Below are 13,112 nucleotides of genomic sequence, written 5' to 3'. Positions count from 1 at the left end.
GGAACTGAAAGCACCTATCAAATTGGTATTGGGATTTGTGAAGAGATGGGTATTCAGATGTTGCTACAAGTCTGGGCGAATGTGGTTTGGGTCTGTTTTTAAAAACCAGAGCGGGTGCTTCCTGGACAATGGTTGGCAGAGAGTTCTATACTATGAATGCTGCATGTTGGAATACCAGCTGCAAATGTTGTAGTTCTTTTCTTAAGGGTGAAGAACTACATCTCAGATAGTTTGCCCTTTGCATGCAATACCTAACCAAGCAAGATCCACAAATCAAAGAAGCAGCTACTGGATACACATGTGTATAGATGTATAAATTACTGTCAAAGAAAACAAAAGATGATTTTAAATAAAGTTCTTTTTTTATTATTTTTATTCAGTGTCATGTTTCTTGCAAACACTGAGAACCAATTTATTTCTGAACCGCAAGAAATGATATAGGAAAGAACAATACAAATTATTAGCGAAAATTTTGTTAATAGGAAAAGAAACTGAACATTGCACAACTATTAGCACAGCAACACATCAGACAATTATTTGTTGTGATTCGGGGATCATAGATGACACGGAGTCATGCAAGCAACCAAAAGTAATCTGTTCATTACTAATTGAAAATCTTAGCAAAGCTTAAACAGATTTCACAACAGAAAACACCAGCCACTTAGAGCCAGGATAACAGCATAGTGGGTGTCTTTTAGAAATAAAGGCACAAGGAGAGACAGTGCAGTGTTTGAGATGAAATTACAGTTACAGTTGTGGCCAAAATTATTCAACCCCCAATGCTGTAAAGGGGTTTAGGGACTATAGTGTACATTTGGAATTGTATTCAGAATCAAATCCTACAAGGACGTTGTAACTACCCAAATGCAACTAAAATGACATCAATTGTTTATGTAATACAGTAGTAAATGGTTCTTATGTGGTTTCTTCATTGCCACAATTATTCAACCCCTTAAAGACTACCACTCTGAAGAACAGAGGTTCATACAGGTGCTTTCCATCAGGTATTGAAAACACCTGTGGATGTCACCGAGCAGCAATCAAGCATAATAAGCACCAATTAGGCAGCTTTAAAATGACTGTGATACTCAGCTCCTTCTAGACATTTACTGGTGTGGTTACAAACATGGTGAAGGCAAGAGAATGGTCCAGGAAGACAAGAGAAGAGGTGATTTCTCTTCACAGGAAGGGCAATGGCTATAAGAAGATTGCAAAGATGTTAAACATACCAAGAGACACCTTAGGAAGCATCATTCGCAAATTCAAGGCAAAGGGCACTGTTGAAACGCTACCTGGTCGTGGCAGAAAGAAGATGCTGACTTCGACTGCTGTGCGCTACCTGAAGCGTAGAGTGGAGAGAAGTCCCCGTGTGACTGCTGAGGAACTGAGAAAAGATTTGTCAGATGTGGGTACAGAAGTTTCAGCCCAGACAATAAGACGCACACTGCGTAATGAAGGCCTCCGTGCCAGAACTCCCAGGCGTACCCCCTTGCTGTCTCCAAAGAATAAGAAGAGTCGACTGCAGTATGCCAAAAGCCATGTGGACAAACCACAAAAGTTGTGGGATAGTGTTCTGTGGACTGATGAAACAAAATTAGAACTGTTTGGGCCCATGGATCAACGCTATGTTTGGAGGAGGAAGAACAAGGCCTATGATGAAAAGAACACCTTGCCTACTGTGAAGCATGGTGGAGGGTCAATCATGCTTTGGGGCTGTTTTGCTTCTGCAGGTACAGGGAAGCTTCAGCGTGTGCAAGGTACCATGAATTCTCTTCAGTACCAGGAGATATTGGATGGAAACGTGATGCAGTCCGTCACACACCTGAGGCTTGGGAGACGTTGGACCTTTCAACAGGACAATGATCCCAAGCATACCTCCAAGTCCACTAGAGCATGGTTGCAGAGGAAAGGCTGGAACATTTTGGAGTGGCCATCGCAGTCACCAGACTTAAATCCGATTGAGAACCTCTGGTGGGACTTAAAGAAAGCAGTTGCAGTGCGCAAGCCTAAGAATGTGACTGAACTGGAGGCCTTTGCCCATGAAGAATGGGCGAAGATACCCGTAGATCGCTGCAAGACACTTGTGTCAAGCTATGCTTCACGTTTAAAAGCTGTTATAACTGTAAAAGGATGCTGTACTAAGTACTAAGATTGAATGTCACTTGGGGGTTGAATAAAACTGATAATGCTGTGAGCACAGAAAAGACATTTGTGGTTATTTCATTATAACTGTTATGTTATATTTGTCTGACCTACAAGTGCCTCTTTAATGTAAATGTAAGCAAGATGACTGAATGATCAAAAGCAATGTCAAACTGGCCAAAACACTCAATTTCAGTGGGGGTTGAATAATTTTGGCCACAACTGTAGGTGGACAATACAGGGGACAATTTGACTGCACAATCAATTTCCTTTGGCTCTACCAATAACTATGTAATACAAGAGCCAGCCTGAATAGATACAAATTGAATGGCTTTAATAAACAGGCCCGTACACTACCTTGTTTTGGTAAATATAAAATTGATTGTGCAATCAGACTGCAAAGTGTATGGCCAGCCTTACTTGCATCTTCATTTGTCATCTAGTGGTTATCAGTAGACCACGCCTGTATAAAATCATACTAATATTTTAGGATTTTTTCTCTTTTAAAATAGAAAAAAATTTTTTTTTGGAATAACTGACACCAAATATGTCAAATTTGTACACTGAAATGTCACAGAGCATTACCTAGCCCCCTAAATCATGTGATGACATAGAAGTCACAGATTTGCAGAATACGAAGTTTCATTAAGAACTTGTCCATCATCGTGCCTTTCTTTGGAAGTTCCCCACAGTTTCTCTAACAGCAAGAAATGGAAAAGTTTAAAAATTCCACAGTAACCAACTGCATATCTTGGCTCTAAGGCTAACTATATGATCAAAAGTGATTCATGCTATTCAATATTTTGGATCAAAGGGCAACTGCCCTAATTCTATTTCAACATTCGCCATGTGTCTTCCATTGGCACGCCCATGCTTATGCCATTTACCTTCCCTTTTATATCGTGCTTGATTCTTCTGTTCCTGTTTTCTTTCTTTATAAGCAGGTATTTTTTCAGGTTTCCTAGAAAACAGTAATTAAAAATATAGAAAAGTATTCACACTTGAAAAAAAGGCTGCACAGTCTATTGTACATTAGTTGATATTATAGATTAACTCCTTCCCGCCGGCACCTCCCGGCCCTTTAAGAGTTCCAGAAGCTGGAAGCGGGACGGGCAGGGCGGAGTTTAGGGATCATGTGACCGTGAAAGGTCCCGATCGAAAGATCAGGACCTTTCCTTGAGTACTGGACATGTGTGTGGGGAGCGCGCACGCTCTCAGCACATATGTTTTTTGTTAATTGCACGCAAATGTACAGCTGCTCGGCGTCTAGGCCGGCGTAAAGGGGTTAAAGAAGACCTATGGCACATTCACATACCAGTGCATTGTAGTACTATGTGTGTTAAGAGAAGCACAGCCAAAGCTTTTTTAGCAGCTAGTTCTACACTCCTGTGACCCATTTTCAAACAACAGCAGGCCTAAGGCTTATGTCACAGAGCCGGTACTTGTTCTGAAAAGATCCGGACCATATGGTCGGGATCCATCCAGAAGGCTGGACCAGTAACTGGCTCTGCCTCTCACTGAGCCGCTGAGAGCCTGAGCCAGTCGCTCCTGCCCCTTCCACAGCCTAGTGCTCCAATGAGTGCTAGAGGGGCAGAGCAGAGAGCTGGTGACTAACATAAAGAGGTTGATTTACTAAAACTGGAAAAATCTGGTGCAGCTCTGCATAGAAACCAATCAGCTTCCAGGTTTCTTTGTCTGATTGGCTACTATGCACAGCTGCACCAGATTTTGCACTCTCCAGTTTTAGTAAATCAACCCCAAAGTATACTTAAATCAAGGGCAGGCAGCAGGAGAGTTGTGACTACTAGAGTAGTTGTACGCTACTAAGGACCAGTGCTGTGGAGTGCTTGGACATACACCAATCAGCCATAACTTTATGACCAATGACAAGTGAATAACACTCACCAGGACTCAACAAATCAGTCTGTGCAATAATGAAGAATATATGTACAAACACTCATATGAGATAAACAGTGAATTATATCAATAAATGTCCATGACTACATTCAAGTGTTCATAGAAGATTCTCAAACTCCCTGTATCTTGTGACTATAGCCAAATAATAATAATAATTGTAGTACTAACCCACTTTTTTAGTATGCAAGACCACTATGTAGTATTTGAATATTAGATATAGCTCCTCAACTGGTTATATACAAATATAAATTTAAGATTTTTTAAAAATATCTTTTTATACACACACACACACACACACACACACACACACACACATATATAAGAACAACATTTCTTGGCATAAATACACTTCTTGCACAAGATGTATTATGGTTAATACAGTTATTATTTCTTAGTAAAAAAAAGACTGTAACACACTATTTGTCCACTAGGTGGAGTATCACAACTTAGTTATATACTATATAGAGGTTTTTAGCCATTTATATTTAAAACAATTTTTGGGGGCATTTTTATTTTATTTATATAATAAACATATGTTTAAGTTTATGCAATCTTTTTAGAGTGTGGTATGTACTTAGGTTTATGTAATGGACATCCGATTCACAAAATGGGTATATATGCACTATATGGCCAAAAGCATTGGGACACCCCTCCTAATCATTGGATTCAGGTGTTCCAATCAATTCCAATCAAGCACCTAGGAATGCAGAATGCTTCTACAAACATTTGTGAAAGAATGGGCCTCTCCCAGGAGATCAGTGAATTCAAGCGTTATACCGTGATAGGTTGTCACCTGTGCAATAAGTCCATGCATGAAATTTCGTTGCTACTAAATATTCCACAGTCAACTGTTAGTGGTATTATAACAAAGTGGAAGCAACTGGGAACAACAGCCACGTAAAATAACAGCGAGGTCATGCTAAAGCGCACAGTGCGCAGAAGTCGGCAACTGTCTGCAGAGTCAATAGTGCAAGACCTCCAAATTTCATGTGGCCTTCAGATTAGCACAACAACAGTGCATAGAGAGCTTCATGGAATGGGTTTCCATGGGTGAGCAGCTGCATCTAAGCCTTACATCACCAAGTGCAACGAAAAGCGTTGGCTGAAGTGGTGTAAAGCATGCCGCCACTGGACTCTAGAGCAGTGGAGAGATGTTCTCTGGAGTGACAAATCACGCTTCTCTGTCTGGCAATCCAATGGACATGCCTGGGTTTGGCAATTGCCAGGAGAATGGTGCTTGCCTGACTGCATTCTGCAAAGTGTAAAGTTTGGTGGAGGGGGGTTATGGTGTGGGATTATTTTTCAGGGGTTGGGCCCCTTAGTTCCAGTGAAGGGAACTATCAAGGCGTCAGTATACCAAGACATTTTGGACAATTTCATACTCCCAACTTTGTGGGAACAGTTTGGGGATGGCCCCTTCCTGTTCCAACATGACTGCGCACCAGTACACAAAGCAAGGTCCATAAAGACATGGGTGAGCGAGTTTGGGGTGGAGGAACTTGACTGGCCTACACAGAGTCCTGACCTCAACCCAACAGAACACCTTTCGGATGAATTAGAGCGGAGACTGCGAGCCAGGCCATTTCGTCCGATATCAGTGCCTGACCTTACAAATGCGCTTCTGGAAGATTGGTCAAACATTCCCATAGACACACTTCTAAACCTTGTGGACAGCCTTCCCTACGGACTAAGACTTGGATGTCATTAAAGTTCATGTGCATGTAAAGTCAGGCGTCCTAATACTTTTGGTAATATAGTGTATATTTAACATATACACTATATTTGCTTAATTCATATAATTTTGTAATAAAAACACTTTTTTTAGATTCAAACTTTCTATTTGACTTTTTCTGGTTTTGACTGACATTTAGGTCAACCAATTATGGAGCTTTCACACTTCATATAAATATACAGGAAATGGCAGCAGCTGAAGCTTCCTGAGAACATGTATCAAGTGAAATGCATTGAGGACTGGGCCGCATTCACCCCTTCCAGTTTTGTCACCTGACATCACATCCGGCCTGGTGGAATGCACGTCAGCCGCAGAAGAATGTGGCGGTATGAAGAAGGGATCCCCCTAGTGACCTACATGTGTTGGTGCCCCCCCTTTGGCACCTTAATCATGTAAGCGCATATACAGTTAGGTCCATATATATTTGGACATAGGCACAAGTTTTGATTTTCAGGTATTTACCAAAACATATTCAAGCTATAGTTATATAATGGATATGGGCTGAAAGGGCACATTCTCAGGTTTAAGTTGAGGGTATGTACATCCAAATTGGAGGGAGGGTTTAGGAATTACAGCTCTTAAGAGTAGCCACCCCCCCCTTTACAAGGGACCAAAAGTAATTGGACAATTGAATCAAAAGCCGTTTCATGGCCAGGTGTGGGCTACTCCATTATTTCTTCATCAATTAAGCAGGTAAAAGGTCTGGAGTTGATTCTAAGTGTGGTATTTGCATTTGGAATCAATTAACCGAGGCGTGCACGTGTGGCCGTGGCTTGTGGTAAGAGGGAATAAGGGGGACTTAATCTGAATATATATACGTATATAAGACCGGCCGTGATATACTTTCACAGCCCGTGCTACCTCTGGCCACCACTTTCGAGAGACTCCACTCCAATCCAGCTGACTGACCACACACATGGGCAGACACAAATCTTACATACAATCTGGTGCACTAATTAGGGTTGAGGAGCAGCCTAGCGATCGACACACCCTTCTAGGATTCCTCCAGCTGTCCTACAAGCTAGAACCCCGGTGTTAAATCACTCTTCCACTGTCCACACACCCCCACACCAGACACACCACAAACGGTAGCTTGCCACCACCCAACAGTTTATCCGCAGAACAGTCTGCTGGGACACAACACACACACAGATCTCCGTCTTGCAGACCTGTCACCCTTATAATCTGCAAACATGCAGTGCAATTGCATACACATAGGCAATGAACTTGACCGAGCATATAAAGACACTAAAATACAATACGATCTAATCTCTCTGGAGATATGAGCCCGCTTAAGTACCCAAAAGTCACTTATTAATTTTATGATTTAATATCCCAAAGTGGGCAGTGCATAAAATATGTACAAAGTATAAAAAGTTACAGAAAATACAAAAAGACACATAATTGGCTATTCACTATAAAATAAAAGGGAATAAAACAGAAATAAAACTTTACCAAGATTTATCCTGCGACTGGAGCAAGTCAGAGAAAGTCTGCAATCCGTCAGTCAATAGGACGAGCTCCGTACGAATCACAATGTCCATACCTCAAGTCCTCAATTTATGGGAATATGGACATGGGCTGGACATTAGTCCTTGGCCAATTAACCCTGGCGGGTGATCCCGTACCAGCCTGCAGGACGTTCTGGGTGCTGAAATGCCCAAAGTCAATTGGACCAGGAACGGTCTGAATCACCAAGTCAGGGATTGAATTTCCGACACCAGCACATCAGTCCGATCACGACAGTACCAATCACTGTTCAGCTGTCGCAATCCAGTGCCACATAACCATTTCCTTCATTTTTCTGGCATTCTACATAGTCCACAAATACGGTTTTTACATGCAAATGTAGCCCACAGAGTGACCAATCAGAAGGAAGTATTTTCATCTCTCTGCAACTAATATTTTAGCTTTTACTAGAGATGAAATCTATTCCTTTGATTTGTGTATATACTTTAAAGCTCTCCAGACAGATTGGAGCCCCCCTGGTCTCTAGCAGCAAAAATGTCTGGCATTCCTCTTTTAAACTTCAGGAAGGTGGCAAAGTCTGATTATAGATAGATAGATAGATAGATAGATAGACAAATCTTATTGGCACTTAGGTGTCACTTCCAGCCAAGAAGCTGCTCTGTCTTTTCAGATGCTAATGGGTGAGCACATGTCTCTGAATACCTATGACTGAATATTTCTTTAATGACAAGGAATGAAACCAAATTTACAATTACATATTGCTACAGATCACATCTCAGTCCAATCACTTGAATCCCACATCTACGTTACAGATAGCAACAGCATTAGGAGTGGCCAAATGAACAGTTTGGTACATTCTGAGGAAAGAAGATTGCACTGGTGAGCTCAGCAACATAAAAAGGCATGGACGTCCACGGAAGACAACAGTGGTGTATGATCGCAGGATCCTCTCTATGGTAAATAAAAACCCATTCACAACATCCAGACAAGTGAAGGACACTCTCCAGGAGGTGGGAGTATCATTGTCAAAGTCTACAATCAAGAGAAGACTTCACAAGAGCAAATATAAAGGGTTCACCACAAAGTGCAAACCATTCATAAGCCTAAGGAATAGAAAAGCCAGATTAGATTTTGCCAAAAAACATCTAAAAAAGCCAGACCAATTCTGGAAAAGCATTATTTGGATGGATGAAACCAAGATGAATCTGTACCAGAATAACAGGAAGAAAAAAAGTGTGGAGAAGGCTTGGAACAGCTCATGATCCAAAGCATACAACGCCATCTGTAAAACATGGTGGAGGCAGTGTGATGGCATGGGCATGCATGGCTTCCAGTGGCACTGGTTCATTGGTGAGAAGCAGCTGGGTGAATTCTGCAGTGTTTAGAGATATACTGTCAGCCCAGATTCAGCCAAATGCAGCAAAGTTGATTGGACGGCTCTTCACAGTACATAGTTACATAGTTAGTCTGGCTGGAAAAAAAAAAAAAAAAGACAAAAAAGTCCATCCAGTTCAACCAGAAAAAAAAAAATTATAATCCTATACCCACAGTTGATCCAGAGGAAGACAAAAAAAAAACAAAAAAACAGCAAAGCATGATCCAATTTGCTCTTGCAGGGTAAAAAACTTTCTTCCTGATAACACAAGAGGCAATTGGACATTCCCTGGATCAATTTTACCTATAAATGTTAGTATCAAGTTATATTCAGTGTATCCAAGTACAGATGGACAGTGATCCAAAACACACTGCAAAAGCAACCCAGGAGCATTTGAAGGAAAAGAAGTGGAATATTCTGCAATGGCTATGTCAATCAACCCAATTGAGCATGAATTTCACTTGCTGAAGGCAAAACTAAAGGCAGAAACAAAGAACAACTGAAGACAGCTGCAGTTAGAGACTGGCAAAGCATCAGAAAGGAGGAAACCCAGTCTTTGGTAATGTCCATGGGTTCCAGACTTCAGGCGGTCATTGCTAGTAAAGGATTCTCAACAAAATATGAAAAATTAACATTTTATTTATGGTTATATTCATTTGTCCAATTACATTTGCGCCCCTGAAAATGGAGGGACTGTGAATAAAAATGGTTGCAGTTCCTAAACTTTGTACTTGATATTTGTTTTCAACCCCTTGAATTAAAGCTGAAAGTCTGCTCTTCAAATTAATTTGGATTGTTTCATTTTAAATTTATTCTGGTGGCATACAGAGCCAAAAGAATAAAAATTGTGGCTGTGTCCAAATATATATGGACCTAACTGTCACGTACCTGGATAGTGAGCCTGACGTGAAGAGGCAGGCTTCCCGTACAACTCCGGCTCAAGGACTGCTGATGGTGAGACAGCGGTCACAGGGTCACGGTGGGGTATGAGTGCCTGTGATCAGTCCGGTAATAGCAGGTGAGCTCATGAGTTGCAGGCAAGGAGCAGGGTTCTGATGTAGCCATGCGGGATGGATACTCGTGTGCAGCGTGCTGAGGATGCAGGGTCAGACGAGCCGGGTTCGGTATTGGTCAGGCAGATCAGGCTTACAGCGGCAGGAGGAAGAGTAGTCAGGTTACAGGCCAGGTCAGTAAGGAAAGATCAATCAGACAGGAGCAGAGACAGAAGAATAATCCAAGACAAGCCAGAGGTCAGGGCAAGAAGCAATCAAGCGGAGTTCAGGAACAGGCTGGTTCGGTATCAGGAGTCAATCACAGGAATCAGGGAACACGAGCAGGGAAAAGACCATACGGCAATGGGACAACTACTGCTGCCAGTTTAAATAGCCTTTTTTCACGCCAGTATTAGTCATCATCCAGATGGTCATTGGCAAACTTCAGACGGGCCTGGACATGTGATGACTTGAGCAGGGGAACCTTCCGTGCAATGCATGATTTGAAACCATGACGGCGTAGTGTTCTACCGACAGTGACCTTTGAAACTGTGGTCCCAGCTCTCTTCATGTCATTGACCAGCTCCTCCCTTGTAGTTCTGAGCTGATTCCTCACCTTTCTTATCATCAATGATACCCCACGTGGTGAGATCTTGCATGGAGCCCCAGTCCGAGGGAGACTGACAGTCGTCTCTAGCCTCTTCCATTTTCTAACAATTGCTCCAACAGTTGATCTGTTTTCACCAAGCTGCTTGGCAATTGCCCCATAGCCCTTTCCAGTCTTGTGGAGGTCCACTATTTTGTCTCTGGTGTATTTTGACAGCTCTTTGGTCTTGCCCGTGGTAGTAGTTGGCGTCTGACTGACTGTGGGGTGGACAGGTGTCTTTAAAGAGCTCAGACAGGTGCTACTAAGTTAAATTAATGAGTGAAGTAGAGGTGGACTTTTTAAAGGCACAGTAACAGGTCTTTGAGAGCCAGAATTCTTGCTGTTTCTTAGGTGTTCAAATACTTATTCTATAATAAGTAATAATATTCTGTCTCTCAGAGTGGGAATGCACCTACAATGTGAATTTCAGACCCCTCCATGATTTCTAAGTGGAAGAACTTGCAAAATCGCAGGGTGTTCAAATAAGTCTGTTCCTCATTGTATACATAATATCATTTATGCTCACTGGCTACTCTATTGGCCGATACCATTTGGTCACAAGATACAGGGTGTTTGAAGATCTTCTATGAACACTTGAATGTATTCATGGGCATTTATTAATATAATGCACTGCTTATCTCATATGAGTTTTTGTACATATACAAACTGCAGGCAGTCCCAGATCTGGTTATTTCTGTGGGCCTGTTAGTGTTGTTTGTTGTTGACCACCCCCTCAGTTGGACTGCTTTTGGATATCATGACAGTCAAGACTTCCTGTATCCCTAATGGACAGAAAAGAGAACTGGATTTTTGTGTTCACTGTAAAATTATTAAAATTACATGTCAGAAGGCAGAGCAGAGCTCTGCCCTTATCTCCACCCATGTCATCACATCATGGAAAAAGTCTCATGATGGGCCAACTCGTCCAGCCCTGCTGGTCCCAGAAAAGATGGAGAAAATGTTCTCATAAATGATGACATACTTCCCCTGAGGGCTCACTGGAGCCAACACGCAAGAAGTGCTGGGCCTGCAGTGAAATAACTTTACCAGGCAAGTTAATTTGTGAAAGCTGAGACTTTGAGAGTCAGCCAGTAATGTCCCTCCTAAACCAAGTTGTGGGTCAGTCTCTATCCACAATTTCCTGTCATTTGATACTCACGGACCCTGGGCACATTTCCTGCATCCCAAGTGTCCACCTCAGGTTGTCAACTGCTTTCACCAAGTTCAGAGGGGGGTAGTCCACCTCCTTGGGGGAGGACTCGGAGGCTTCAGAGTTTGCATTTGCATTGGTCCAGCAGTATATCAGTGTGGTCAAACAAGCCCTAGGGTAGGGTACTCTGATGCCATTAGGCAACTCTGACATGAAGAAACACGCATAGGGCAGAATGTAGCAGTGACATCATCATGCCGCCATGGAGAGAGTGTTTCTGTGTCATGCTGTATGATCACAGAAACATGGAAAAGTGACAGCAGATAAAAACACCAAGTGGTCCATCAAGTTTTTTTTTTTTTTACTTTTTGGTCGGAGTATGGATCTAGGTTTGTCTCAAAAATCTTTGAATCCACTTACTATTGATTGACTCACTACCTCTGCTGGAAGTTTATTCCAAGCATCCACTACCCTTTCAGAAAAATTATACTTTCTAAAATTAGTTTTGAACTTTCCTCCAGTTAGTTTGAGATCATGTCCCTGTGTCCTCCATCTTGAATTCATATTGGAAATACTGCCCTTTTGAACCTTATTCATCCCCTTGATGTATTTAAAGGTTTCAATCATGTCTCTCCTTTCCCTTCTTTCTTCCAGACTGTACATTATAAATTCCTGAAGTCTCTGCTGATATTTTTATCCCTCAGACCTTTCACCATTTTTGTCAGGGCTCGTTCTACCTTATCAGTATCTTTTGTAAGTGAGGTCTCTAGAATTGGACACAGTATTCCAAATGTGGCCTCACTAACAATCTACATAGAGGAATCTGGACTTCCTCCCTCCTGCTGGTGACCCCTCTAGTGATGCATCCTAGAATTCTATTTGTTTTTCCCACTGCCTGGCCATAGTTTGCTCATTTTACAATTATCTTATTATCTAATCTACCTTCCTCACCTACAACTCTTCCCTCCACGCCGCCGCCAAACAAGCCTACTTCGTAACTCTCATTAATTCCCTCTCCACCTTTCCTCGCCGGCTGTTCTCCACTTTCAACTCCCTACTCTCTCCCCCCCCCATCTCCACCCAGTACCTCACTCACCGCCCACGAGATTGCCAACCATTTCCAAAACAAGATCAACGCAATCCGTAAGGACATCGCCAATGCTCAATCTACCTCCCCACCTAGCCTTCCTCCCTTTATAACCCCCGCAACTCTCCCCTCCTCTGACCTCGCAATCGCCCTGACCCCCACCATACCTAACATCCCGCACACTAAAGCCTCCCCAACACTCCACTGCTTCAGCCCTGCTACCACCAAAGAAGTCACCGAGGTCTTCACAGAAGCCCGCCTCACCACTTGCCCCCTTGACCCTGTCCCCACACAACTCCTCTGGTCACCCTCCTCCTCCATCCTACGCTCCCTCACTCACATCTTCAATCTCTCCCTCTCTACTGGCGCATTCCCCTCCCCCCTAAAACACACGCACATCACCCCCATACTCAAAAAACCCTCCCTGGACCCCTCCGACCTTAGCAACCTTAGACCCATCTCCCTGCTGCCATTTACATCCAAGCTCCTTGAGCGCTTGGTCTACAATCACCTAAGCTTCCACCTCAATGACAACAACCTCCTCGATCCACTACAGTCTGGCTTCTGTCCCCTACACTCCACCGAAACCGCCCTACTCAAA

The 13,112-nt window shown here is 42.7% G+C and overlaps 1 protein-coding gene across 2 annotated transcripts in view; it reads right to left on the bottom strand.

The window, feature by feature from the left end:
* Positions 1 to 340: 340 nt before the first annotated feature.
* CCPG1 (cell cycle progression 1) overlaps positions 341 to 13,112 on the bottom strand; it is a 92,093-nt gene continuing 79,321 nt past the window's right edge. The window contains exon 10 of one of the 2 annotated variants that reach the window (XM_089667899.1): positions 341 to 3,103. In XM_089667899.1, the coding sequence (XP_089524025.1) occupies positions 2,938 to 3,103 (166 nt within the window). In that variant the 3' untranslated portion in view covers positions 341 to 2,937. The remainder of the gene's footprint in view (positions 3,104 to 13,112) is intronic. The other variant, XM_089667907.1, reaches the window with a different exon arrangement.

This window comes from Staurois parvus, unplaced genomic scaffold, assembly GCF_062004578.1.
Source record: "Staurois parvus isolate SC_StPar_1 unplaced genomic scaffold, SC_StPar_1.0 ptg000054l, whole genome shotgun sequence".
Classification (NCBI taxonomy): Eukaryota; Metazoa; Chordata; class Amphibia; order Anura; family Ranidae; genus Staurois; species Staurois parvus.
Note: the sequence above shows the minus strand (reverse complement) of the source record. Positions and strands in the feature narration are given on the sequence as shown.